Here is a 23,570-nt window from a genome sequence, read left to right as displayed (position 1 = left end):
GGGTTACATAGGGTCTTCAGAGACAAAGAACACACACACACAGGCAAACACACACTCCAGGGTCCTGACCTCCGCTAATTAGCCTCTGGTGTCTGGGGGGTGACAGAGCTGATATACAATATCTGGGTTCTCTTTGTATTTTCCCTCTTTCCACCCCAACTTGGCCTTGGCAGGGGTCTCCGGGCACATAGGGACAAAAGTAAGTCCCCCTTCTGAGCTGGCTTCTCTGACTTTGACAGCTGTCTCCTAAGTCCCAGAAAGCTGCAGCTACTGGTTAAACCACGGGATACCCAGAGAGCACGATCTCAGGGAATCCCTGACAAAACTTTCTTCCACTTGGGCTGGGTGGTGGCCTGGGGGACCTGCTCCTGGGAGACTCAGGCCTCCCAGCTCCAAGCCAGACAGATGTGCAGCCCTAGGGCAGCCCAGACAGGCTGGAAAACACTCAGCTCCTGGAGCAGGAGAGATGGGGGAGAAGGGGAAAGAACACACACACACACACACACACACACACACACACACACACACGCACAGGAGTTTGGCCAGAAAAGTTTCCTACAGAAGGAAAAGCCGCCTTGCCCGCCGGTTTTCCCGGGACCCAAGGAGACTTCCCCTGGAATCCTCTGGGAAGATGAGAGGCAGCGGCAGCAGCTTCTACCAACAGCAGCAAAACTTCAGTCCGAAAAGTCCCCCAAACCCCCCTCCCTCTCCCCCTCGTTCTTTTGTTCCCCACTGCATTGCCAACCAGGCAGCTCCCGGCTTCCCACACTGGACTGTCCTCCCCCAACCCCAAACCCGAACCCGCCCGCGCCTCCCCGCCTGGCCCGCTGCCGGGGGGCCGGGGGGCGCTCACCCGCCTTGCAGGGGTCTTTGTAGTTGAGGGGCTCCGAGTCGTCCTCCTCCGCCAGGTCATAGGTGTAGTCGGCCAAGTCCAGCGGCCGGCCGGGACGCGGGAGCAGCAGCAGCCCGAGCAGCAGCGGCAGGCGGGCCACGCCGGGCATGCTGGCGGGGCGGCGGCGAGGGAAGCGGGGCACTGGAGGCTAGGGGAGGGCGTCCCCTCGCCCGCTCGTTCGCTTGCTCGATCGCGACCGCGACCGCTCCCGCCCTCGCTCCCCGACCTCTTCCCCTTCCCTCCGCTCGCCTCCCTCCTTCCTGTCTCCCGCCCCCCGCTCGGCCCGCCGCTCCGCGCTTGTCCTCGGGCTGCAGCAGTCTCCCTCTCCCTTCCCTTCTTTTTCTCTCTTTCTTTCTCTCCCTCCCTCCCTCCCTCCGGCTCCCCCCCCCTTTTTAGGGAAATGAGCTCGCTGGAGGGCGGGTTTTCGCCCGAGCTCGGCCCCCCTCGGGGCCGGGACAGTGCTCGGCCGGGCCGGGCCGCGCGCCAGCCGGGGCGGGGAAGGCGCAGAACCGCGCGCCCGGGGAGGGGGCTCGGGCCGCCCGGGCCGCGGGCCGCCGGGCCGGGGCGGGAGCTCGGGCCCCCGGGGTGCCGGGAGGGCTGTCGCTCCCGAGATGCCCTCTAGCGGCGGCCTCCCCCGCGGGCGCTCGGCCGAGCCCCCGCCCCGCCGCGGGACACGCTGTCAGGTCCTCCCGCCGCCCCTGCCCCGCGCCCCCGCCTCGGGTCGGTCTCTCCGCCGACGTCTCCCTAGCTCCCCTTCTCCGACCCTTTCTCGCGTCTCGCTCTCTGCGCTCTCTGTCTCTCTTGCTGTCTCGGTGTCTCTCCCTCCTCCGGAGACGCCGCTGGAGGGCGCCGAAAGCCCGTGGATGGCTCCCCGCGAGCCCCTCTCCCCCGCCGGCGTGGACCCAGTCCCCCAGCGCACTGGGACAGAGGGAGAATGGCAAACCCCACTCTGCTCTCCCAAGGCACTTCCCTTCCCGGCCGGCCCCTGCCAGGGCAGGACTGTGCCCTACAGAAAGATAGAAGAAGACCCTTTGCTTTTCAATCAGGCTGCTTTATTCTGTTGTGGCAGGAGTTCCAGGGCCCCTGGGCACCACCTCTGCCCGCTCCCATCCTCTACCCAAACTCCAATTTCTCCGGGGCCTGTCCCTGCGTTGTGGGCAGAAGCAGCTTCTTGCCCGTCTGCAAAAGCTGCAAAAGACCCTTTGCCCAGGGCGTTTCCTGTCCCCCTGGGGCTTCCACTGACCCTGTGAAGCAAAGGCATGTTGAAGATGGACAGAGAGGATCGGGGGAGTGGGAAGTACCATTCTGCGAGCCTCCCCTCCCCTGAGCTCCCTGGATGACCCTGCTTCAGTGGATGCCCCAGCGCCTGGTCAGCGCGAGCGCTCCTCCACAGCCCGGGCAGGTGGCCCAAGCGCTCCCAGCGACCCTGGGATCACACCTGCTCACTTGAGGAGTCCTAGATGTAGTAGAGCGGCACCTCGCCACACAGGGTGCTCACGGCCATGCCCAGGAAGGCCAGGTCCCCTCTGGAGGGTGCTGAGCCTGCATCTCGCCCCTCCACCTGGTCCAGCTTAGAGGTAGGCACTGCGGGCTTGGCCTGCGGAGAGCATTCCATTTGAAATCTAGGAAGTGAGTTTGTATCCCGTGTGCAGCCCTTATTGTGGGACTTCAGGTATATCAGGCAATCTCTCTGAGCCTCAGTTTCCTCACCAGTAAAGAGGGGCTGTGCTAGAGTCAGAAGCCACCAGGTAGTGAGTGGACTCAGCTGAGCCCAGCAGCTTGGCAGTGGGGTGGGAAGGGAAGGAGTCGTGCAGGGGAATAGGGAGAGGGGCAGTCAGCAGGCAGCCAACAAGGAACGATGCTTTACAGGTGACAAATAGCCACCATTCAGACGCTCCTCCCAGCAGCCCTGGGAGGGAGACAGCCCACTCCTTTCACCCACACACACACCTGGAAGTTCTGGACTTTTCTAGTGAGCGCCTCAAGACTGGGGATGCTCTCCGGAGCTGTCTTCATGATGTAGCACCAGGTGCCAGGGGCTGGCTTGTAGGCGATCAGGAGCTAGGCACAGAATGCTGGAGATGATTTGGGGGTCCCTGCCCTGCTCTCTCCCTGACCCAGGTCCTTAGCCACCTCCCTCTAGGTTGGGCATGGGAGTTATACTAGAATCTGGGGTTCAGGCCAAAAGGGCTGGAGGAGGGGGAGAGAAGGATGTGGATGAAGTGGCCCAGCTGGGTGGCTCTAGCAGAGCCTTGTCATTGGTCCCAGGGTCAGGAGGTCCGGGCATACCCACCCGCTGGTAGTCATACACCACGAGGCCAGTGGAGCCAACAGAGAAGGTGGCAGTGGTACCCAGGTGCCCACTCCGGGCCAGGTGTTGCTGGGCTTCCGGAGCCCCGATGCTCATCTCCAGAACCTGGGGATAGGGCATGGAGCTGCCTGGTTTTCCCCTTTGCTACTCAGCCTGTGGTACCCATCCCCATCCTCAGGCCTCTGTACTCAAATTTGCTTCCCTCTTTCCCGAGAGCTCAGAGAGGCTGAGTGGAACCAGGTGCTGGGGGGAGCCGCTGTCCTGCTGTGGGGCAGGGGCCCTGTGGAAAAGCCTGGGCTGGGTTGCCACCTGGTTTGTGCCTCTTTCCTTCTAGCTGTGCCCCTTGCCTCCTCCCCTCCACTCCCCTTGGACAGTTTCCTATCGCCCATCCCACCTAGCCCCTCTGTCTGGCATGTCCTATGCCCACAGCCGCCCCATCCCACACCTCTCACCATCTCCGTGTGTTTCTGGCTCATGTGGAGACCCATGAGCAGGGCTCCCACAATCACCACAACGACAAGGACCACCACCACCACCACGATGAGAAGGCGTTTCAGGTGCACCGGGCAGCAGGGGATGCCAAATCGGCCCCGGGGAGCCGCGGAGTAGTCCTGACACAGTGGGGCAGGCAGGGAGACCGGCATGAGGTCATGAGGCTGCCCCTCTTCTCCCTGCACAAGCTGGACACCCTCCCACGGCCGCCTAGGGCTGGACGGTCAATGCGATGGACAGACAGGGAAGGGTTGAGGAGATCAGAGAAGGCTTCTTGGAGGAGGTGGCTTGGATTCTAACAAACCCATAGACACATAGAAGCTTAGAAGCAGGGTCTAGTTTTGAGGGACCCAAGAGAGCCTGCTTCACCTGTCTCTTCCTGCTGTGTCCCCCAGGCCCCTGGCATCTCAGTCATGGTCAGCCCCTCTCTGTTCCCCAAGTGATCACCTCCATGTGGTGACACAAAGTCTCCCTCCTTCCTGGAATGCCTTCCACCTTCTCCACCAGGTGAGCTCCTCCTTATTCTGGCTCCAGCTCATGTGTCGTTTTCTCTGTGAAGTGTCCCCTGACTTCTGAAGTTTTCATGGCTTCTGACTCGGAGCTGTCTACGGATGGCCCTTTCAATCGACCCCAATCATGGCTCTCGGCCCACGAACAACTCCACAAGGGTCCCAGGCTTAGTGGTCTTGGTGTCCCCCATCCTGACTTACCACAGTCCTAGGTTAGTTGAGTGAATGGATCTGGATAAGGAAACAGGCCAGGGAGGATAGAGGAGGCAGGGCCCATCACACACACGCGCGCACACACATACACACACACGCAACCACACTCACCGGCGGGCTCTCCATCAGGACCTCTTTGCTGCCCACATCCATCTTGCTGCAAGTGCTATGCTGTCCTCTCCTGCTCTCCCAGGTGTGACCAGGGTCTTATATGTGTCCATAGGGAGAGAGGACAGAGGTGAAGGACCAAGCCCCCTGTGTGCCAGCCAAGCCCTTGGCTTTGAAGCTTGTTTGTTCCTGGCCCTCCAGAACTGAAGCCCAGATAAGCCAGCTGTGAGAGCCCCCAAGGGCCCTTGGCCCTGGCACATGAGTCCTCTTGGCCCCAGCAAGAGCAAAGCTGGGTGAGCTGAGCAAACTTGCCCTTGGGCCATCTGCACCTCTCACCGTGGGTGTCTTCCTGGCGTGGCCGCCTTCCTTGCTGGCACCTGCCCCTGCTGCCCTGTGGCTTTCCTGATTCTTCTGCCAGCCTGAACCTCTCAGGCAGCCAAGGGTCTGACCATCACATTTCCCAGCAGAATTTCTCGATGCATAGGGATGCACTCCAGGAAGGGGGTTCTGGAGGCAGCACCTGTAGACTCAGAGAGGACTCTGCCTAAAGCAGGAGGTGCTTTGACATCAGTTTTGGGGGTTTCATAAATCTACATTTCCCTGCAAGGACCAATTCCAACTTCAAGCACTCTTTCCCTCACCTCGTCTCCTCCCACACATCTAGTACCAGCCTCAAACTTGCCCCCAGTGATTATTTTCCTGATTCTGGAAACTGTCCCCACTGGTGGCAAGCTCTTACTGATGTGCAGTGCTTCCTTCTTTGCTCTGGGCTTGTCTGTCAATTGCAGGCTTTGCTGATGGCAGATTCCAGGTCTGACACTGCTTTCTTCTGTCCGGACAGCCCTGCACAGGGCTGGCTCTGGTCACTGGTGGGCTCCCAGTCTCCCCATCCTCAAATCAGCCCACTCACCCTGTGGTCTACACTCTACCCCTCTAGACTCCCCCTTCTACATCCTCTGATCCTAAATTTGCCCTGAGAATGATACTCACCCAAATATGATCAACTTTCAGGACTGTCTCCTTCTCTTTTCTCTCTTTCCTAGTGCCTTCCCTAAAGCCATCTCTATGTATTTACGAGGTCAAATCTGCCAATGACTTTGGGCTGGCTCACACTTTCTCTCAGGTTCCCTTTCACTCCTTGGGCCAGGTGGTCTCTAAAGTCCCTTCACCTCTAAACTCAGGTGGCTGTGGCAGCGTCCAGGCCTGGGCTTGCTCGCTTCACCTCCTATCTTTTTTTTTTTTTTTGATAAAGACAGCCCCTTTATCACCCAGGCTGGCATGCAGTAGCGAGATCACTGCTCACTGCAGCCTTGACCTCCTGGACTCCGGTGATCCTCACACCTCAGCCTCCCGAGTAGCTGGGACTACCAGAGCATGCCATGCCCAGCTAATTTTTGCATGTTTTATAGAGATGGGTTTTCACCATGTTGCCCAGGGTGGTCTTGAACTCCTGGGCTCAAGTGATCTCGGCCTCCTAAAGTGCTAGGATTACAGGTGTGAGCCACCATGCCCAACCAGCCTCCTGTCCTTTAACATGCCACCCCAGTTCCTGCCCCCTGCCCCAGCCCCCTCTCACCAGGGCCCTGCCCTTTGGTCATGAGCTGGCAGGTTCCCCTGTCCCCCCCTCCACCTGGAGGGCCTTCGGCCCCAAGGTTGCATAACAACATGGCATCTGAACTGAGAGCCCCTGAGAAGCTGAGAAGCGCAGGAAGGAAGAAAGGGAAGGAAGTGTTTGCTCCCACCACCCTCCTCACCCCCGAGCTGCCCCTTTAAATATTTGCCTAAGACTCCAGCAGCTCGAGAGTGTCCTAGGACAGTGAAAGGAGGGGAGGGGTGCCGGGAGGAGGGGGAGCCCAGAGAAGCGTCCTCTCAGCTCCGCCTCAGCTGTGTGCAGGTGCCAGATGTAGGAGACAGCTCGCCTGCAGTGCCCACCCCTGCCCTCCCCCAGGGCCCCCACTCCTGCCCCCATCATCCTGGCAACATTGCGATTGATCAGCTGACTCACACGTACTGGGCCTGAGCCAGGTGGGCAGCCAGCCAGCGGGAGAGCCAAGCACTGCAGGCATCTCGGGGTCCCTGTGGGCATCTCAGGGGGCCGTGTTGTCCTCACATGGGACTTGTTCTTAGCAGGCACTGTGGGTGGGGCTTGCCGCCATCACTGGGTGCTAGGAGAGGGGTCTCTTTCTTTGAAAAAGCCTCTGCTCTTTCTGGTCCTTGGTCTCCCTTGCCTGTTGCCCTTAGGCTGTAGCTGTCATAAGCTCTGTGGCTGCTGTTGCTGCTGCTTCTCCTTAAAACTCATTTTTGCTTGAGGGCTGAGGGAGGGTGCCCGCCTCCTGGAGCACTCACACTAACCAGGTGAAGGTCCTGGGTTCCTTGGAGAAGGAAACACAGAAGGATCTTTAGCTGGGTGTGCCAACCTTCCCCCTCCCCCATACCAGCCCTATCTGCAGCCTTCTCACATTTTTGCCTTTTCTCCTTATGGGAGAAATGCTTAAGCCATTTCTCCCTCTGTGAAAGCCAACCTCCAATCCCTCTCCACTTCTCCGGTTTTATTTATTTATTTATTTATTTATTTATTTATTTATTTAGAGACAATGTCTCACTCTGTTACCCAGGCTGGAGTGCAGTGGTGCAATGACAGCTTCATAGCTCACTGCAGCCTTCATCTCCTGGCCTCAAGTGATCCTCCTACCTTGGCCTTCCAAAGTGCTGAGATGACAAGTGTGAACCCTGCATCTGACCTTCTGTCTCTCTGAATGCCACCCACCCAAACAGGCCAAGTGCCATTGGCACCTGCTCTGTGACCTCACTCCAGTTCATGGTGCCCTTTGAAATCCTCAGCCTCTCTGTGGCACCTTCACCTGCCATTCAGCACATATGAATGTTCTTGTCAGCTACATGGGTGATTTTTGTTGCTCTGTCTTCTAGCCCAACTGCAGGCCCTGGGAAGGAAAGGAGCACGCTTCCCATAGGCTTCTTTGAACCTGCCACTGGGCAGGAGGCATGCAAACAGCCAACACTTAATGATAGTCAATGATGAGACCAATACCAACAGTGGCCAATAGTCCATGCCTTCTGTATGTGGAGGTCTCAGTGCTTCCACTGGCCAGCTCTGGGACCCAGCGTGAGTCATTCTGCTTTGCTATGCATTAGTATGTTCATCTGTGAGATGGGTCAGGTACTAGCTGTCCACCTCACTATGCTATTATAAGGACCTAATGGCATCATGGGTGTGACATCCAGTCGTCATCATTAGCATCATCTACTTCATCCTCTAGGGGACCTCCCACTAGCTAAGAATACAGCCCAGACTCGCCCTCATTGTCTGTTTCTGGGTTGACCCCCTCTGAGAGCCCTGGGCAATGGACAGCCCCACAGTGGCCACCCCTTCTGTGTGGGCCTCCCCGTTTCCTCCTCCAGCCTCTCAGCTGCAGGGGTGGGGACAAGATTCACTTTGCTCTTTGTGTACTGGGCAGAGCCGTGCCAGGGACGGGTGGGAACAGTTGCCCAGCTGCCCCAGCCACCTCCCTACCCCCACTGCTTCCCTGCCCCCAAGTTGGCATGGGGAGGGCAGCTAAATGTGTGGCAGCAAGTAGACATCAAAGTGCAGGGGCATCCCTGGCTGGGAGAACATGACTTAAGCTCAGACCAGAGAATCCCCTGCTGGCAGAGTCTAGGGACAGCTGGGGAAGCGTCTTAAAGCCATTGGTCTCAGTTCCCTGGACTGGTGTGGAAAGAGCACAAGACTAGAAGCCCGGGCAGCTTACAGCCAGGCTCCCCTTGCCCCATGCCTATGAGCTCTTAGGACAGTCATCCTCCGCCACGGGGAAGCTAACGTGGTATAGAGCAGCAGTCTTCAAGCTTTTTGGTTTCAGGACCCCTTAACACTCTCAAAAAGTATTGAAGACCCCAAAGAGCTTTTGTTTATGTGGGATATGTCTGTTGACATTTATTGAGAAATTATCTTTTTATTTACATATGAATTTAAAATATCAGTAATAAACCCATTATATGTTATGATATAAATCACATTTTTAATGGAAAAACTATTTTACAAAGCAAAAATAAAATTAGAAAGTGTCACTCCTTTACAGTTTTAGAAATCTTTTAAATTTGGAACTTCATAGAAGTGAAAAGGGCAAATCATGTCTTGACAATACTAGGGAAATTGTTTTTACCTCAGAGACAGAGAAGGCCCAGGGCTACACTTGGAAGAACCCTGCATGGAAGGACAACCCTGAACGTTGAAGTTGGGCACAGTGGGCAGAAATCCCTGCTGATAAATTTTTCTTCTGGTGCGACAGGCCTCACTTTTCTTGTCTGTAAAAGGGAATTACTATCACCTGCCTCAAACTATTGAGAGGATTAAGTAGGGAAAGTACAGAACACTTGAGATAGCAAACTTAGCCAGCCTCTTTTTGGGGGACCTCAGTTTCCTCATTTGTTAGACAAAGGGCTGGACTGAAAAATATCTAAAGCGCTTCCCAGCTTCAACAGGCTGTGGTTGAGCAGTGAGAAATGTTCCAGAATTCCACACAGTCCCACTCCAGCTCCAGAGGCTGTGTTTCCCTTTTCAGCTCATGCTGACACAAAGGTACATTCTGTTCAGTGGCGCGTGGAAAAACATGTGAATTCAGTTAGAAGCGCACTTCAGACTCCTCCAGGACGCCCTTGTGCTTCTAATCTTGCATGCTAACTTAGATATGCGTCTGCCACTCACGACATGCCCATGATGCTGCCTAGGGGATGTGTCCCCCCCATGCAAAGAAATCCAGGTACACAGAAGCACAGAGATCCCTAACTCCGAAGCGCCTCCACAAGGCAGTGTGTGCATGTGCCCGTGCAGAGACAGGTGAGCACCGGCGCGCACGGTCGTGCCCAGCACACGAAGGCACAAGTACAAGCTCACACGCATGCACTCACGCGCAGCCACACACGCGGATGGCCCCAGAGACAGCCCGGGAGAGCACACAGTGGCCACTCCTCCCCTTCGGTGACTCCCAGACTCGGGCCTCCCACCGCCGCCCCGCGCGCGCCCCCGCCGCCCGCGCCGCAGTCCGCATCCACCCCGCGCGGTCAGCCCCGGCTGCGGCTCCAGCTCCGCGCTCCGCGCTTCTCTCCCGAGCCGGATCGCGGGAACGAGCAGGGGAGGGGACCGCAGCCGGCGCCCGAGGGCAAGAAGAGTCCGCAGGCGGGCCCCTGGCTGCGGCAGCAGCTGCCGGTGGCCGGGAGGTGCCAGCCCGCGCGGGGTGGCCCAGCCGCGGGAGCGGTGGGGCGGGTCCGCGGCTGCCGGCCCCAGGGAGAGCTCGCGGGCAGCATGGCGGGGCTGCGGGCCAGGCGGGGCCCGGCGCCGGGGCTGCTGGCGCTCTCCGCGCTTGGCTTCTGCCTCATGCTGCAGGTCAGCGCTAAGAGGCTCCCCAAGACGCCCCCCTGCCCGCCCAGCTGCTCCTGCACCAGGGACACCGCCTTCTGCGTGGATTCAAAGGCAGTGCCCAGGAACCTGCCCTCGGAGGTCATCTCCCTGTGAGTGTCCAGCCCCGGCCTTGGGGGTGGGGAGGGAGAGGAGGCCGAGGACAGCTCTGGGAGAGGACAGGAGAACCCTCGCTCCCCCTCTTCAGAGTGTGGGGACCAGGGGGACTGCAGGGGTCCTCAGGGCTGGAGAGCCCAGGCCCCAGTCGGGCAGGGAGTTCTGCAGTTTTGCAGCCTCAGCGGCCATGGGTGGGGAAAGCAGGAGTTCACCACCAAGAATGAATCATCACCACCACGAGCGTCAGTGAGACCTACTGTGTGCTGGGCTCCAGACTTGCGGGGGGGGGTTGCTTACACCAGCATGTGGACTCCTGCCTGTGATGTCACACCAAGGGCAGGAGAGTGGCAGCCAGGGCAGGTGGGAATGAGCTCTGCCCTCCCAGCACCCTGGCATGGGGCACACGCCTGCCACTGACCAGCCACTTGGCACCCAGCCCGGCCAGCCTGTCACTTGCAACAGCCAGCCTCAGGGGCTCCCCTTGTCTGTGGGACCAGAGAGGTTGTGAAGTCCTTAGGGACCAGGATGCCAGCCCCCACCCCCATGCCCCATCTCTCAACAGCACCCAGCCCATTGTGGGTGTTTGGATAATGATGATAACGGTGTGGGTGATGGAACCTTTTCTTGCCTGAGAGGGAAGCTGAGCCTGGGGCCATGGGTGCCCCAAGAGGCAATAGGGGAGGACTGTGGTGAAGGCAGGCAGTGAATTTGGGAAGAGAAGGGAAAGACACAGGTGGGGGCCAAGGTCGGTGAAATGGGGCGTTTCCAGGGCAAGTGAGTACAAAAGCCTCTGCTGTCCATGTTCACCTCTCCCTGCCTCAGCACAGCCCCTGCAGACCCCACAGTACTGACTCGGGTGTCCCCGCAGGACCCTGGTGAATGCCGCCTTCTCAGAGATCCACGATGGAGCGTTCTCCCACCTCCCGCTGCTGCAGTTCTTGTATGGATAGGGCCTTGTGGAAGGGTTGGGGAGCTGTGGGGATGGTAGCAGGGAACAGATCCTGGGCTGGGGAGAGGATGAGTGGACAGAGGCAGCCTCTGGAGACAAAGATGCAGGTGTCCCTTGCGTTTATTCTGATAGGATGTACCCAAAAGGTGGGGCAGCCTGGAGTCAGGGGAGTCGGGGCAGCAGGAGGACAGCTAGGGATGGCACAGAGAAGCCAAGCACGGGGGATCTGGGGATGGGCTTGGCGCCTCTGGAGACCCAAGAGAACTGGGTGCGATAACCTGGACTAGTGCCTAAGGTGGGCACTCTGGGGCCATGTTAGAGACAGGTGACCCCAGGAATCACGCATCCCAGAAAGAGCTGGGGGCTGAAAGAAAGGGATGGCAGGAGTGTCTCCAACTCTACAAGATGCCGTCCATGAGGGACAGTTGTCCATGATAGGCTGAAGTGGGACAGAATGAGGGTGGGAGAGAGGGAGAGGAGATGCCACTGGGGAGGGCCAGGAGCTGGCTTGACAAGAGAACTCTGCCTCGGCCCATGTTTAGGAGCCAACAGGGACCCTGGGAGCTTCTGGGGCCAGAACAGGCTCCTGCCTGGCCTTGTTGCCCAGGTGGCCCAGGGATTCCCTATGGGGTCCCTAGGGGTGGCAGCAGGGCAGCCAGGTCTTGGGGAAGCCCAGGGTTGAGGCAGTGGGCTGGGGGCTGGGGCAGCAGGCACACCCTTGGAAGCTCTAATTCCACCTTTGTCTCTGCAGGTTGCTCAACTCCAACAAGTTTACACTGATTGGAGACAACGCCTTCACAGGACTGTCGCACCTGCAGTATCTGTGTGTGGGAGGGAAAGGGGCAATGGGAAAGAACAAGGGAGGGGGACCCCAGGCCTGGGAGGCCGAGGGACTGGGTAGGGATTGGATGAGAATGCCGTGGGAGGGGGAGGTGATGGGAGGCGAGAGCCCTTGCATCCCGTGACGGCAGGACCTGAGCAGAAGGTCGTTTCATTCATTTTGCCTCTACCCTACCTGATGCCCTATCCCTATGGCTTGATGATGCCAGACTCCATTTGGAAACCTGTCTTGGGGACATGGGCTGAAATCTAGGCTGGGGCATAGGGCGAGTGCTGCCGGGGGTCTGGCATCCTGTGTGACCACTGAGGCAAGCTCCCGCTTTCCCCAGCTTCATTGAGAACAATGACATCTGGACATTATCCAAGTTCACCTTCCGAGGACTCAAGTCCTTGACTCACCTGTGAGTACGTCACGCATATACACACTGCACCAAAGCCCCACCTCTCGTGTGGCCTTTGGCTTTGGTCATGATCTTCAGATGACCTGGGGGTCTCTCTTGCAGCTCGCTGGCCAACAATAACCTGCAGACACTGCCCAGAGACATATTTCGGCCCCTGGACATCCTGAATGACTTGTAAGGCCCGAGTCCTATCTCTTCCAACAGTGCCGCAGAGGGTGCATCCCTGGAGGGAGTGCTGTGGGAGTCAGAACTGGGATGGTCGTAAGGTCTTGAGAAGCCGGGAGGGCTTGGGTCTGGGGGCCCCTGAGCAGGTGAGGAGGTGGAGTTAGATATAGATGGTAGCCTTCCAAACTGCATTTTTTCTCAAAGTGCGCCTGAGACACCATGTGTATATGTTTTTGTTTGTTTGTTTGTTTGTTTAGATGGAGTCTCACTCTGTCACCCAGGCTGGAGTACAGTGGCACAATCTTGGCTCACTGCAACCTCCACCCCTTGGGTTCAAGTGATTCACCCTCAGCCTTCTGAGTAGCTGGGGCTACAGGTGTGTGCCACCACACCTGGCTAATTTTTTGTATTTTTAGTAGAGACGGGGTTTCACTATGTTGGCCAGGCTGGTCTCAAACTCCTAACCTTGTGATCTGCCAACCTCGGCCTCCCGAAGTGCTGGGATTACAGGCGTGATCCACCATGCCCGGCCAAAAATATGCTTTTCAAGGCTGGGCATGGTGGCTCACGCTTGTAATCCCAGCACTTTGGGAGGCCAAGGAGGGCGAATCACCTGAGGTCAGGAGTTTCAGACCAGCCTGGCCAACATGGTGAAATCCCATCTGTACTAAAAATACAATAATTATCTGGGTGTGGTGGCAGGTACTTGTAATCTGGGCTACTTGGAAGGTTGAGGCAGGAGAATCACTTGAACCTGGGAGGCAGAGGTTGCAGTGAGCCAAGATCGTGCCATTGCACTCCAGCCTGGGCAACAAAAGCAAAACTCAGTCTCAAAAAATTAAAACAAAAACAAAAACAAAACACAAAAAAATGCACTTTTTTTTTAAATTTATTTTTTTTAGACAGAGTCTTGCTCTGTCACCCAGGCTGGAGTGCAGTAGTGCCATCTCAGGTCACGGCAACCTCTGTCTCCCAGGTTCAAGTAATTCTGCTTCAGCTTCCCGAGTAGCTAGGATTACAGGCATGCACCACTACACCTGGCTAATATTTGTAATTTTAATAGAGACGGGGTGTCTCCATGTTGGTCAGGCTGGTCTTGAACTCCCGACCTCAGGTGACCCGCTCGCCTCTGCCTCCCAAAGTGCTGGGATTACAGGCGTGAGCCACTGTGCCCGGCCAACATGTGCTTTTTTTTTTTTTTTTTTTTGAGATAGAGTCTCGCTCTGTTGCCCAGGCTGGAGTGCAATGGCGTGATCTCCGCTCACTGCAATCTCTGCCTCCCAGGTTCAAGCGATTCTCCTGCCTCAGCCTCCCAAGTAGCTGGGACCACAGGTGTGTGCCACCACACCTGAGTAATTTTTGTATTTTTAGTAGAGCTGGGAATTCACCATGTTGGCCAGGTTGGTCTCAAACTCTTGACCTTGCGATCCACCCATCTCAGCCTCCCAAAGTGCTGGGATTACAGGTGTGAGCCACCACGCCCAGCCTGTGCTTTTTAAATTTATATTTGATTGGACTCCACATTAAAGTTCAATCAGGGGAAGGAGAGTTTGAAAGTTTTGAGTAAGTAGTATATAGCATATAGTAGTGTATAGCATAGCCACACTCATTTATCATTATTTATAAGAAAATAAAAGCCTTGGATTGTGGGAGGCTTAGAGGAGCAGGGATGCAACGTACTGCTGTTCAGGTTGCATACTGCAAAAGCCAACCTGGCCAAAAAGGTCAGCAAGGGCTGAAACTGACTCCATATTCTGCTGGCCAAGCCTGTGTCTATGGGGCTACATCCAGCCAGAGGAAACCTTTTCTCTAATCAATACGAAGATGCATGTGAAAGACTTGCAGCAGCCTTGACCAGCTCTATTTCTGAAAACCTGGAGGGCCTGGGTGGGCAGAGCCCTGAGATCCTGTCTCTCTCTGTGCCCTCCTCCTCTGCCCTCATGATGTAGGGACCTGCGGGGCAACTCACTCAACTGCGACTGCAAGGTGAAGTGGTTGGTGGAGTGGCTGGCACACACCAACACCACGGTGGCGCCCATCTACTGCGCCAGCCCTCCCCGCTTCCAGGAGCACAAGGTGCAGGACCTGCCGCTGCGGGAGTTCGACTGCATCACTACGGGTAGGAGGTGCCCCTGCCTTGGGTGTCAGCCCACGTCTACCCCAAGGCAGCTTTACAGGCGTGAAACCCCCACCCTGCCCCACGACACCCAGTGGCAGCAGTAAAGCAACCACCGTCACCCAAGCAGCCCTTCCCTTCTCCCTCTGGTCTTCAGTAACACACCTCTCATCTTGCAGATTTTGTGCTGTACCAGACCCTGTCCTTCCCAGCAGTGTCGGCTGAGCCCTTTCTCTACTCCAGTGACCTCTATTTGGCTCTGGCCCAGCCAGGTGTCAGTGCCTGCACCATCCTGAAGTGGGACTATGTTGAGCGGCAGCTTCGAGACTATGACAGAATCCCAGGTACCTGCACCCAATCTGGTTCGGCTGGCCCTTGCCGGGGGAGGGGGGAGTGGACTCCGTCATTTAACCCCATTGAGTTTCTGTAGGTAGAGGGATAGATGAGACATATCCTCTGCCCACAAGAACTTTCCAGTCTTTGGGAGGAGGCCAATATATACACAGATATCATCCATATGATAGGCAGATGTTAACAGGGAGATATGAACATGATGCTCTAGCAGCACAAAGGACAAGCCTACCCTGGGCAATCAGGGAAGGCTTCCTGGTGGAGGGGGAATACCTAAGCTGAGTCTTGAAGGAGAGAGGAAAGGGAGGACTCAGAGGTGATCCCCAGGTGTCTGGCTTACATAATTAGATGGACTGGGAAATGAGGAGGAGACAGGAGTGACTATGGAGCAGTTTTGGATCTACCAAGTTTGAACTGAGTCTTGAAAGCTGAAGGAGACTTAGCTAGGAGCAAAAAAAGTGGAAAGAGTGTTTTGGCAGAGGAAACAGCATGAACAAAGTCAAGGAGGTGTGCAATAACTTAGTATGTGACTGTGTGTATGTGTGCAAATCATAAGCAGCTTGTATGACAAGGGATAAGGTTCAAGGTGGGGAGTGGCAACCAGAGATTCATGAGTACCAGCTCATTGACAGGGTTTAGGCAGAATGTGTGATCCAGTCTGCATTTTAGAAAGCTTCTTGCATGGAAAAAGGCTAGGTGTGGGGCCAGACATGAGGGCAAAACAGTAGGGGGATATGTGCCTGTCTGCTAGAGGGGTGCTGGAGCCTGGATATGAGACAGTAGCAGTGGGGATGGAGGGAGATATTTAGAAAGAAGGGTTAAACTGACACCAGATAAAATAGAAAACTTACATTGCCCTGTCTCCATTAAGGAGCTTGAAGTCAGTATTAAAGAAAAAAACAAAAACAAAACACCTTCCCCTAAAAAAACCTCCTGGCCCAGAGAGCTCCCCTGGTGAACGCTATCAAACATTTAAGGAGGAACTAACACCAATCTACATACACACTATTAGAAAGTAGAAGGGAAGGCTGTCGGGACTTGAGGACTGATCAGGGAAGGGTGAGTGGAGGAGAGAAAGGTGTTAGGGATGACTGCCAGGTTCCTGGATTGGGAGACTAGTGGAGCCACAGCTGAAATCAAGAACAGAGGAGGAGGAGGGCAGGCTCAGCGATGGGTATGGAGCTCAATTGTGAGTTGTGAGTTATGACTGAGTTTGAGGTGCTTGTGTGGGTGTGTGGGCCAGAAGAGTCTGAGGGAAGATTAGGAGCTGGGGTGTGGCATGGGGATCATTAGCATCTGGGCAGGGCAGACCAAGCTCCAAAGAAGGGATTTAGGCAGTGACTGCCAGAGCCTGAGGCTCTACACAAATTTCTCTTAGGGGAAAGGTGGGGTTGCAGTGAGAAGGAAGGAGGGGTGAATTGGGGATGTCAAAGTAGAGATGCTGGGCAGCAGCTGGAGACCCCAGGACAGGTGAGCAGTGTGTGGTTTGATGTACCTGGTGCCCCAGAAGGGCTCCGATGAAGCTGATCGTGAGTACAGGTGCACAAGGGCATGCATTCTTGTACATAAAAGCCCTTTCAAAAGTGAGAACTCTTGGGAGGATGTGTTCTCATGTGCTGTGATGCAAACAGCAAGGTGTCTTGGGTATACCTAAGATTCCTCTCCCCTCTGTGGATCCACTCAAATTCTTCCTCCCTTCCCTGCCTGGCCACTGCCAGTGGGGTAGCTTTGGGCAAGTCACTTGCTCTCTCTGAGCCTCAGTTTCTTTCTGTGTGAAACGGACAAAATCACAGGGTCTTTTCCAGAGTAATGAATTCCTCATCGACGTAACATGTGCTTACATTCAGCATAGTGACTGCACACAATAAAAATTCAATAACTGACATTATGGTTAAGCAACGAGTCACTATCGAGGGATACCTATTTTGTGCTGTATCAGCTTATATTTGAACCCTAGGGGTATGGGTGGAACAAGGGTGATACTAAAACTGGCTATTAGCTGTGAAACAACTGGAAAGCATTGAGGGCTTAGTGGATGAACTTCAGTGTGGGTGGAATGGTATAGCGCAGAGTCTTAGTCCTGGCCCAAGGTTAGAAGGGACTGGCCTTCTCCAAGGGGGTGGGATGGAGTGGGAGCTGCCAGCCTGCTTGATGCTGCCTGCCCCTGTCCTGGCACAGCCCCCTCTGCAGTGCACTGCAAGCCGATGGTGGTGGACAGCCAGCTGTATGTGGTCGTGGCCCAGCTGTTTGGTGGCTCTTACATTTACCACTGGGATCCCAACACCACGCGCTTCACAAAGCTGCAGGATATCGACCCACAGCGCGTGCGCAAGCCTAATGACCTAGAAGCCTTCCGCATCGACGGCGACTGGTACTTTGCCGTGGCCGACAGCTCCAAGGCGGGCGCCACCAGCCTCTACCGCTGGCACCAGAATGGCTTCTACTCCCACCAGGCGCTGCACCCCTGGCACCGCGACACCGACCTGGAGTTTGTGGATGGCGAGGGCAAGCCACGGCTGATTGTGTCCAGCAGCTCCCAGGCACCGGTCATCTATCAGTGGAGTCGCACACAGAAGCAGTTTGTGGCCCAGGGTGAGGTGACTCAGGTGCCTGATGCCCAAGCTGTGAAACACTTTCGTGCCGGCCGCGACAGTTACCTGTGCCTCAGCCGTTACATTGGTGACTCCAAGATCCTGCGCTGGGAGGGTACCCGCTTCTCGGAGGTGCAGGCCCTGCCCTCCCGGGGTTCGCTGGCCCTGCAGCCCTTCCTTGTGGGTGGCCGCCGCTACCTGGCGCTGGGCAGCGATTTCTCCTTCACCCAGATCTACCAGTGGGATGAAGGACGACAGAAGTTTGTACGGTTCCAGGAACTGGCTGTGCAGGCTCCTCGGGCCTTCTGCTACATGCCTGCTGGGGATGCCCAGCTACTCCTGGCCCCCAGTTTCAAGGGACAGACGCTGGTTTATAGACACGTTGTGGTGGATCTCAGTGCCTAGGGTGGTGCCAAGGCCTCTGGGCTCCTCAGGGTGGCCACTGAAGGATGGGTGGGGGCCTCTGTGAGCACCACGTGTGCCCGTGTGAAGACGTGAGGCCAACCTGCATCCATGCCCTTGCATCTGCACATGCCCAGTGTGCACAGGCACACCCTGTGGACTGGCCCGGGAGTACATGCATCATCACTGCAATCAGCATGAACACCAGGCACCCCTGGGACACCTTGCGCCCAGTTCCTGTGACCCCAACCATAGCCGCCCCTCCTCTGCAGCCTTCCCCACGTTCTGCCCCCTGTCTTATGCATATGAGTGGTGCAGGGTGCTGGGAGCGAGGGGGGCCGCACCCTCCCGTCCTTGTGCTTCTCCTCCTGGCCCTCTGGTCTTTCCTGTTGGTGCTCCAGGCATTGTTTACCTGCTCTTGCTCCCCACTGTAGCCCACGGCCATATCTGTCATACTTCCCCGGGGGCACTCACCCCTGCCCCAACCTGTCTGCATGCTCACATGGACGCGGACAGACACACTCAGTTACACACTCACACGCCCGATCTGCACTCCGTGTCTGTCTGTAAACGTGTCAGGGCATGTGTGCATACAAGCAGATTCAGCACTGCCTACCAGGCTCTCCTGTTACCTTGCCTCTCTGCTTGGAGGGGGCCCCCTTTGCTCACCCCCAGCGTGCCCCCCACCCAGAACTGATAAGGATGAGAATGGTGGTGGCAGCTTCTGAGGGCCTGCTTGGCCTCCTGGGGGCAAAGCCCCTCTGCCTGAAGCAATAACAACAGCAGCAAAAGCAGCCCCAGGGAGCTGCCGGGGTGTCTGTCTCTGTTCTCCTTGGCGTATCCTTCATGGCCCTGAATCCCAGCTCACCCATGGATGGAAGACCCCCCCCCTTCAACTGAAAGCCTTTCTGCCTGCCTTCCTGTGGCTGTTGCTTTCTCAGGCTTGGACTGTCCCCTGGTTCACCCTGTCTTTGGGATGTGGTCCCTGAGCTGGGCAGGCTCCTTGGGTGGATTAGAGAGCTGGCCAAGCTATAAGCACCTGAGCTACCTGCAAGGGTGCCCAGAGTGGAGCTTGGCCTGAGGGCATGTTGTAGCCCTGGCCCCCCCAGTCCACAGAGGCCCCCAGGAACACTGCCTTTCAGTGGACAGGGTAGGGACTGGTGGGAGGGGCCCCATGAGCCTAGCTTCTGCTGCCCTCTGCTGTCTGCTGAGATGCCAAGCTAGTGGAGAGGGAGTGGGCAGGGGTGGCCCTGCCCTGTGCCCAAGTGGTGTGATGCTCTTTGTGGCAGGATACCAGGGTACTGGGGGGCAATGCTATGATTCACTTGCTTCAAATAAAAAGCTCCCTCCCCATAACCGGCTCTTGGGTGTCATCAAAATGTGTCATTGAAAATGGAGCCTGGCCCTGCCTGCCCTGCCGCCCATGGGGAGCCTGGCAATGGCTTCCAGACCTTCTTCCTCCTGGCTCCCTTCTTTCTGAGAAGTGGGCATCCCCAAGGTCAGCTGGGGCTGGGGTCAGGAGTTCACAGGGATGACACTCAGGTGCTGGTGTGATGAGTCTCCAGCACCTGGAGCTGACTCACAGCTAGTGTTCCTTCCTGGAGATTACAGTCCGGGCACCCACGAAGACTTGAGTCTGTCCTGCCGTCAGGCCAACTCCAACCAGTGGGGCTGAGGATGATCTCAGCAGTCCGTCTTCTTTTATCCCGATGCCTGTTCCTCCACTGGGCAAATGTCTGTCATTGCCACCACATCCACCCAGATGAGACCTGGGAGTCCTAGGTGACATCTGGATCTCTCTTCTCCCATATTTCATAAGCCAAGTCCTCTCCATTCTTTGTCCCAAAGGTTTGCTAGATGGGCACTTTTTTGTTTTGTTCTTTCCCAGCTCAAAGCTTTGTCCAAACCCTCCTCATCGCCCATTGTCTTGGGTCACTTGCCAGTCCCCGCCAACCCGCTTCTCAGTCTGATTTTTTTTTTTTTTGAGTTGAGTTTCACTCTTGTTGCCCAGGCTGGAGTGCAATGGCGCGATCTCGGCTCACCACAACCTCTGCTTCCCAGGTTCAAGCGATTCTCCTGCCTCAGCTTCCCAAGTAGCTGGGGTTACAGGAATGCGCCACCATACCCAGCTACTTTTTTTGTATTTTTAGTAGAGATGGGGTTTCTCCACGTTGGTCAGGTTGGTCTCGAACTCCTGACCTCAGGTGATCTGCCGGCCTCGGCCTCCCAAAGTGCTGGGATTATAGGCGTGAGCCACTGGCCTGGCCTTTTTTTTTTTTTTTTTTTTTTTTTTGAGATACAGTTTCTCTCTTGTTACCCAGGCTGGAGTAAAGTGGCCCTGTCTTGGCTCACTGCAACCTCTGCCTTCCAGGTTCAAGCGATTCTCCTGCCTCAGCCTTTCGAGTAGCTGGGACTACAGGTGCCACCACCACGCCCGGTTAATTTTTGTATTTTTAGTAGAGACAGAGTTTCACCATGTTGGCCAGGCTGGTGTTGAACTCCCGACCTCAGGTGATCCGCCCGTCTCGGCCTCCCAAAGTGCTGAGATTATAGATGTGAGCCACCACGCTCGACCATCGGTCTGATCTTTCTAACACACACGTTCCTCCTGTCCTCCCCTGCTCAGGAACCTGCCTTGGCTTCCTGCTCTACAAGCCCATGAGCCTCTGTGCAACATGAAGATCTTCTATGACCTGGTCCCACTGTACACACCCAAGCCCTGTGGGCAGTCAGGGTCCCTCAACATCTCCGTGAGTGGAATTGAGAGAGCTTAAGACTGTCAGATGGGGGCCGGGTGGGGTCAGTGCTCAGGGTGTCAGTGCAAGTAATGAGGTCTCGGAGACAGCACGCTGAATGGCAAAACAGGTGTTGTTGAGCGGCTGGGACCCCGCTTCTCCTCTTCTCCCATGGGCTTGAGTAAACGGAATCCTTTTGTGGCCTCGTGTGGGTTGGTGATAGTGCAAGGGACAAGAGATGGAAACGGGGCAAATGATAGATCCTTGGGCAGGGGTGCTTGCTGTGTGACCCTGGGCAGGTCAAATCCCTTCTCTGGGTCTCCAGGTTTTAATTTGTCCTTCAGAGCCCCTTTCAGCTCTCGCATGTCACAAAACCCCCTTCATTTCTCTGTCTTCAGCGAGCACCTGTGAGCAGCTGGGTGCAGAGGATTGGGTCATAGTCAGACAGCCCAGGCAGCTCACAGCCAGCCCAGGGAGTGGAGAACTGGAAACAGTGGGGTCTGGAGCGTGGATAACATGGGTGTGAATTCTGGCTCAGTCCCTTCCCATGGTGTGAGATTTCAAGCAAGTCAGCTGATTCCCTTGAGCTTCAATTTCTCCTTCTGTGAAGCAGATTTAAAAACTCCACTTCACGGGTTCTTGATTCTGCCAGCCGGGTGAAACCAGCTAGTAACACTCAGCCACGTTACTTAGTCTATTTGTGCCTCGGTTTTTCTTATTTATAAAATGAGTATAATCGTGATACCTACCTGACAGGGTTTGTTTGTTTTTTCCAGCTTAGGCTGGAGTGCAGTAGTGTGATCTTGACTCACTGCAACCTCCGCCTCCTAGGTTCAATTAATTGTCCTGCCTCAGCCTCCCAAGTAGCTGGGACTACAGGAGCATGCCCCCTGCCTGGCTAATTTTCATATTTTTAGTAGAGACGGGGTTTCACCATGTTCGCCAGGCTGGTCTTAAACTCCTGACCTCAATGATCTGCCCTCCTTGGCCTCCCAAAGTGCTGGGATTACAGGCATGAGCCACCGCGTCCTACCCTGACAGGGTTATTTCTCATGAGAGTGAAATGCATTAGCATATGTAAGTCCATTGGTGTAGTGTTTTGCCTTGGTCTATAGGAATATATGAAAACAGAAGTGGCTCAGATAAGGGTGTTTTATGCAAGAGGAGGAGGTGGATCTTTGGAGAGAACTGTCTGTGGGTGACGGTTCCTCACCCATCCTCAGTCTCAGAGCCCTTGTGCCCCATATCTTACCCGTAGCCTCTGACCCGGCCTCCTCGCCCGCAGCAATAGGTGACTTACCTGCTTTCCACCTCCTCAAACATGCTCTTAGCTTAGCAGGCACCTCCATCATCCTGGGGAGGCCTGTCCTTCTTTTCCAAATGGGAAACAAGCCCTTATCCTGTGCTTGGGAGAGGTTGCCAGGGAAAGTGGGTTGAGTCTCCCAGACATGCTGGCACTCTGCTGCCCAGTAGAAAGATAAATATCACTTTGACAGCTGCTGCCCCCGGGGGGAGCTCTTCTGATGGGTGGGAGGCACTTTCTTCCCTTGGCCTGAGTGCCCCGCTTTCTGTGTGTGCCTGCTGGGTCACTTGCCCTGGGGCTTGTCCACGTCCAGAGTGCTGCTTAGCAACCCAGTAGAACTGGGTGACTGTGTCAACAGCTCAGGACCAAAGGCTGCAAGAGGCAAGGTCCACTCACTCTGCCAAGACCAGGGATGGTGACACTCCTCAGCTGCCAGCCTCTTGCCCTCCATGCTGAGCCTTGCTGTCAGCGCAGACCTCTGACATCTCTTCTCTTAGATTTCCCAAGCACAGGCATTGGGACCAGGAGTCTCCATCCGTGAGACCATTCCAGCTGAGTGGGCTTTGGGTGGGCCCAGGGAACGTTTCCCAGCAAATGGGGGTAGACAGAGGCATGTGATGCTAAGGTCAGGCACGTGGCCCCAGAAGGCAGTCATCCGGGAAGGGACAGTTCTGCAGCACGCACCAAAGGACCCGAGGCTCACATGTGCAGTGACCTCCTAAGTCATGGATGTCCCTTTCCTCCTGAGCTGCTTCCCTCTTCAGTCACACCTTTCCTCCTTCAGGGAGACCCAGGACACTTTGCACCCAGGACACTTTTCACATGTCTGTGCCTAAAGATGGACAGGGGCTGGGGCCTTCCTTAGGGGTTCCTCTAGCCCTTGGCCTTTTTGGTTATTCCAATGTGTGTGTGTAAGGGGGGACAGGCAAATGTGAGGGGGTGGTTAAGAGAGGAGAGGGAGACATGGGGCCTCGGGGGAGTTTCTGCTGTGGGCTGGTTTCACTGCTAGCTCTCACACCCAGCAATACCAATAAAACTGATGATAATAATTAAGACCATATAATCACCATGTGTTTATTTATCCCCCAGAAGCCTCCTTTCCCTGGCCCCATGATTACCTATTCCATCCTTATGATAGCTGGTGGGCGTTAACTGTGGCTCCAATAAAAAGCAGTAACTGCCTGTGTTTCCACCCCACACGCCCGGACAGCTTTGCTCCCACCCTTTGCAGGGTGGGAGGGACACTATTTTCAGAGGGAACAACAGAGGCAGTAAGCTGAAGATGTCAAAAAGAATGAAACCTCACAGGGCAAGTAGTAGAAGCAGCAACGTTTGCCTTCTGTTTTAGAGCCTTCCCCCTTCTTCCTGGTGTCTGCCTCCCGCCCAGAGAAACTTCTCCAGTTCCACGACCCTCTGCAGGACCACTCAGCCTGCAGCTGCTGATCTCTCAGAAGACTGATCAAGCCGAGCATGTAGCCACCAGCCGGAAATAAATACCACTGGGTGATACCGGGAAAGTTGCTTTTTACCACTGAGCGTCCTATTTCCTACATGGTAAAAAGGATGTTTGCAAAGACTAAGACCTTGCGTGCAAACGTGCATTACAAAATGGCAATGGTTGATACTACTATTCAGGGCCCAGTGATATTTGTGTATTTGGCTCAG

General features: G+C 55.8%; 3 protein-coding genes across 10 annotated transcripts in view; 1 reads left to right on the top strand and 2 right to left on the bottom strand.

Moving 5' to 3' along the window:
* Positions 1-1,215, bottom strand: part of BMP1 (bone morphogenetic protein 1) — a 47,637-nt gene extending 46,422 nt beyond the window's left edge. For 5 of the 6 annotated variants that reach the window (XR_012417123.1, XR_012417121.1, XM_074000417.1 and 2 more), the window contains exon 1: positions 854-1,215. Coding sequence is in view for 1 of the 6 variants with exons in the window: in XM_065518572.2 (XP_065374644.1) it covers positions 854-1,001 (148 nt within the window). In the remaining 5 variants the exon portion in view is untranslated. The remainder of the gene's footprint in view (positions 1-853) is intronic. The other variant, XM_074000418.1, reaches the window with a different exon arrangement.
* Positions 1,216-1,922: 707 nt separating this feature from the next.
* On the bottom strand, positions 1,923-4,600 carry SFTPC (surfactant protein C). 3 transcript variants are annotated; one of them, XM_045398020.2, is made up of 7 exons: positions 4,529-4,600; positions 4,406-4,435; positions 3,656-3,911; positions 3,186-3,308; positions 2,843-2,953; positions 2,331-2,489; positions 1,923-2,136 (listed from the first exon to the last, which is right to left on the bottom strand). In XM_045398020.2, the coding sequence occupies exons 3-6, from the start codon at positions 3,845-3,847 to the stop codon at positions 2,349-2,351; spliced, it is 567 nt and encodes a 188-aa protein (XP_045253955.1). In that variant the 5' UTR covers positions 3,848-3,911; positions 4,406-4,435; positions 4,529-4,600; the 3' UTR covers positions 1,923-2,136; positions 2,331-2,348. The 3 variants fall into 3 exon arrangements, with proteins under 3 accessions (XP_045253955.1, XP_015310049.1, XP_015310050.1); XM_015454563.3 differs by lacking the exon at positions 4,406-4,435 and having other exon boundaries at positions 3,656-3,814; XM_015454564.3 differs by lacking the exons at positions 3,656-3,911; positions 4,406-4,435.
* Positions 4,601-9,579: 4,979 nt separating this feature from the next.
* On the top strand, positions 9,580-19,223 carry LGI3 (leucine rich repeat LGI family member 3). The gene is made up of 8 exons (XM_045398019.2): positions 9,580-10,048; positions 10,921-10,992; positions 11,753-11,824; positions 12,171-12,242; positions 12,345-12,416; positions 14,357-14,526; positions 14,703-14,867; positions 17,053-19,223. Exons 1-8 carry the CDS (start codon positions 9,843-9,845, stop codon positions 17,868-17,870), a joined length of 1,647 nt encoding a protein of 548 aa, XP_045253954.2. The 5' UTR covers positions 9,580-9,842; the 3' UTR covers positions 17,871-19,223.
* The last annotated feature ends 4,347 nt before the right edge of the window (positions 19,224-23,570 follow it).

The sequence above is a fragment of the Macaca fascicularis genome, chromosome 8, assembly GCF_037993035.2.
Source record: "Macaca fascicularis isolate 582-1 chromosome 8, T2T-MFA8v1.1".
NCBI classification, from domain to species: domain Eukaryota; kingdom Metazoa; phylum Chordata; class Mammalia; order Primates; family Cercopithecidae; genus Macaca; species Macaca fascicularis.
Note: the sequence above shows the minus strand (reverse complement) of the source record. Positions and strands in the feature narration are given on the sequence as shown.

Bases quoted from the DNA above. Each gene is read 5' to 3' on its own strand.
- SFTPC (XM_015454563.3), bottom strand. From the start codon at position 4,570: ATGGATGTGGGCAGCAAAGAGGTCCTGATGGAGAGCCCGCCG. The intron at 2,954-3,185 runs GTGGGTATGCCC...TTCTGTGCCTAG, and splicing joins TGGTGTATGACTACCAGCGG to CTCCTGATCGCCTACAAGCC. The intron at 2,490-2,842 runs GTGTGTGTGTGG...TGCTCTCCGCAG, and splicing joins GAAAAGTCCAGAACTTCCAG to GCCAAGCCCGCAGTGCCTAC.
- LGI3 (XM_045398019.2), top strand. From the start codon at position 9,843: ATGGCGGGGCTGCGGGCCAGGCGGGGCCCGGCGCCGGGGCTGCTGGCG. The intron at 10,049-10,920 runs GTGAGTGTCCAG...GTGTCCCCGCAG, and splicing joins CCCTCGGAGGTCATCTCCCT to GACCCTGGTGAATGCCGCCT. The intron at 12,417-14,356 runs GTAAGGCCCGAG...CTCATGATGTAG, and splicing joins CTGGACATCCTGAATGACTT to GGACCTGCGGGGCAACTCAC.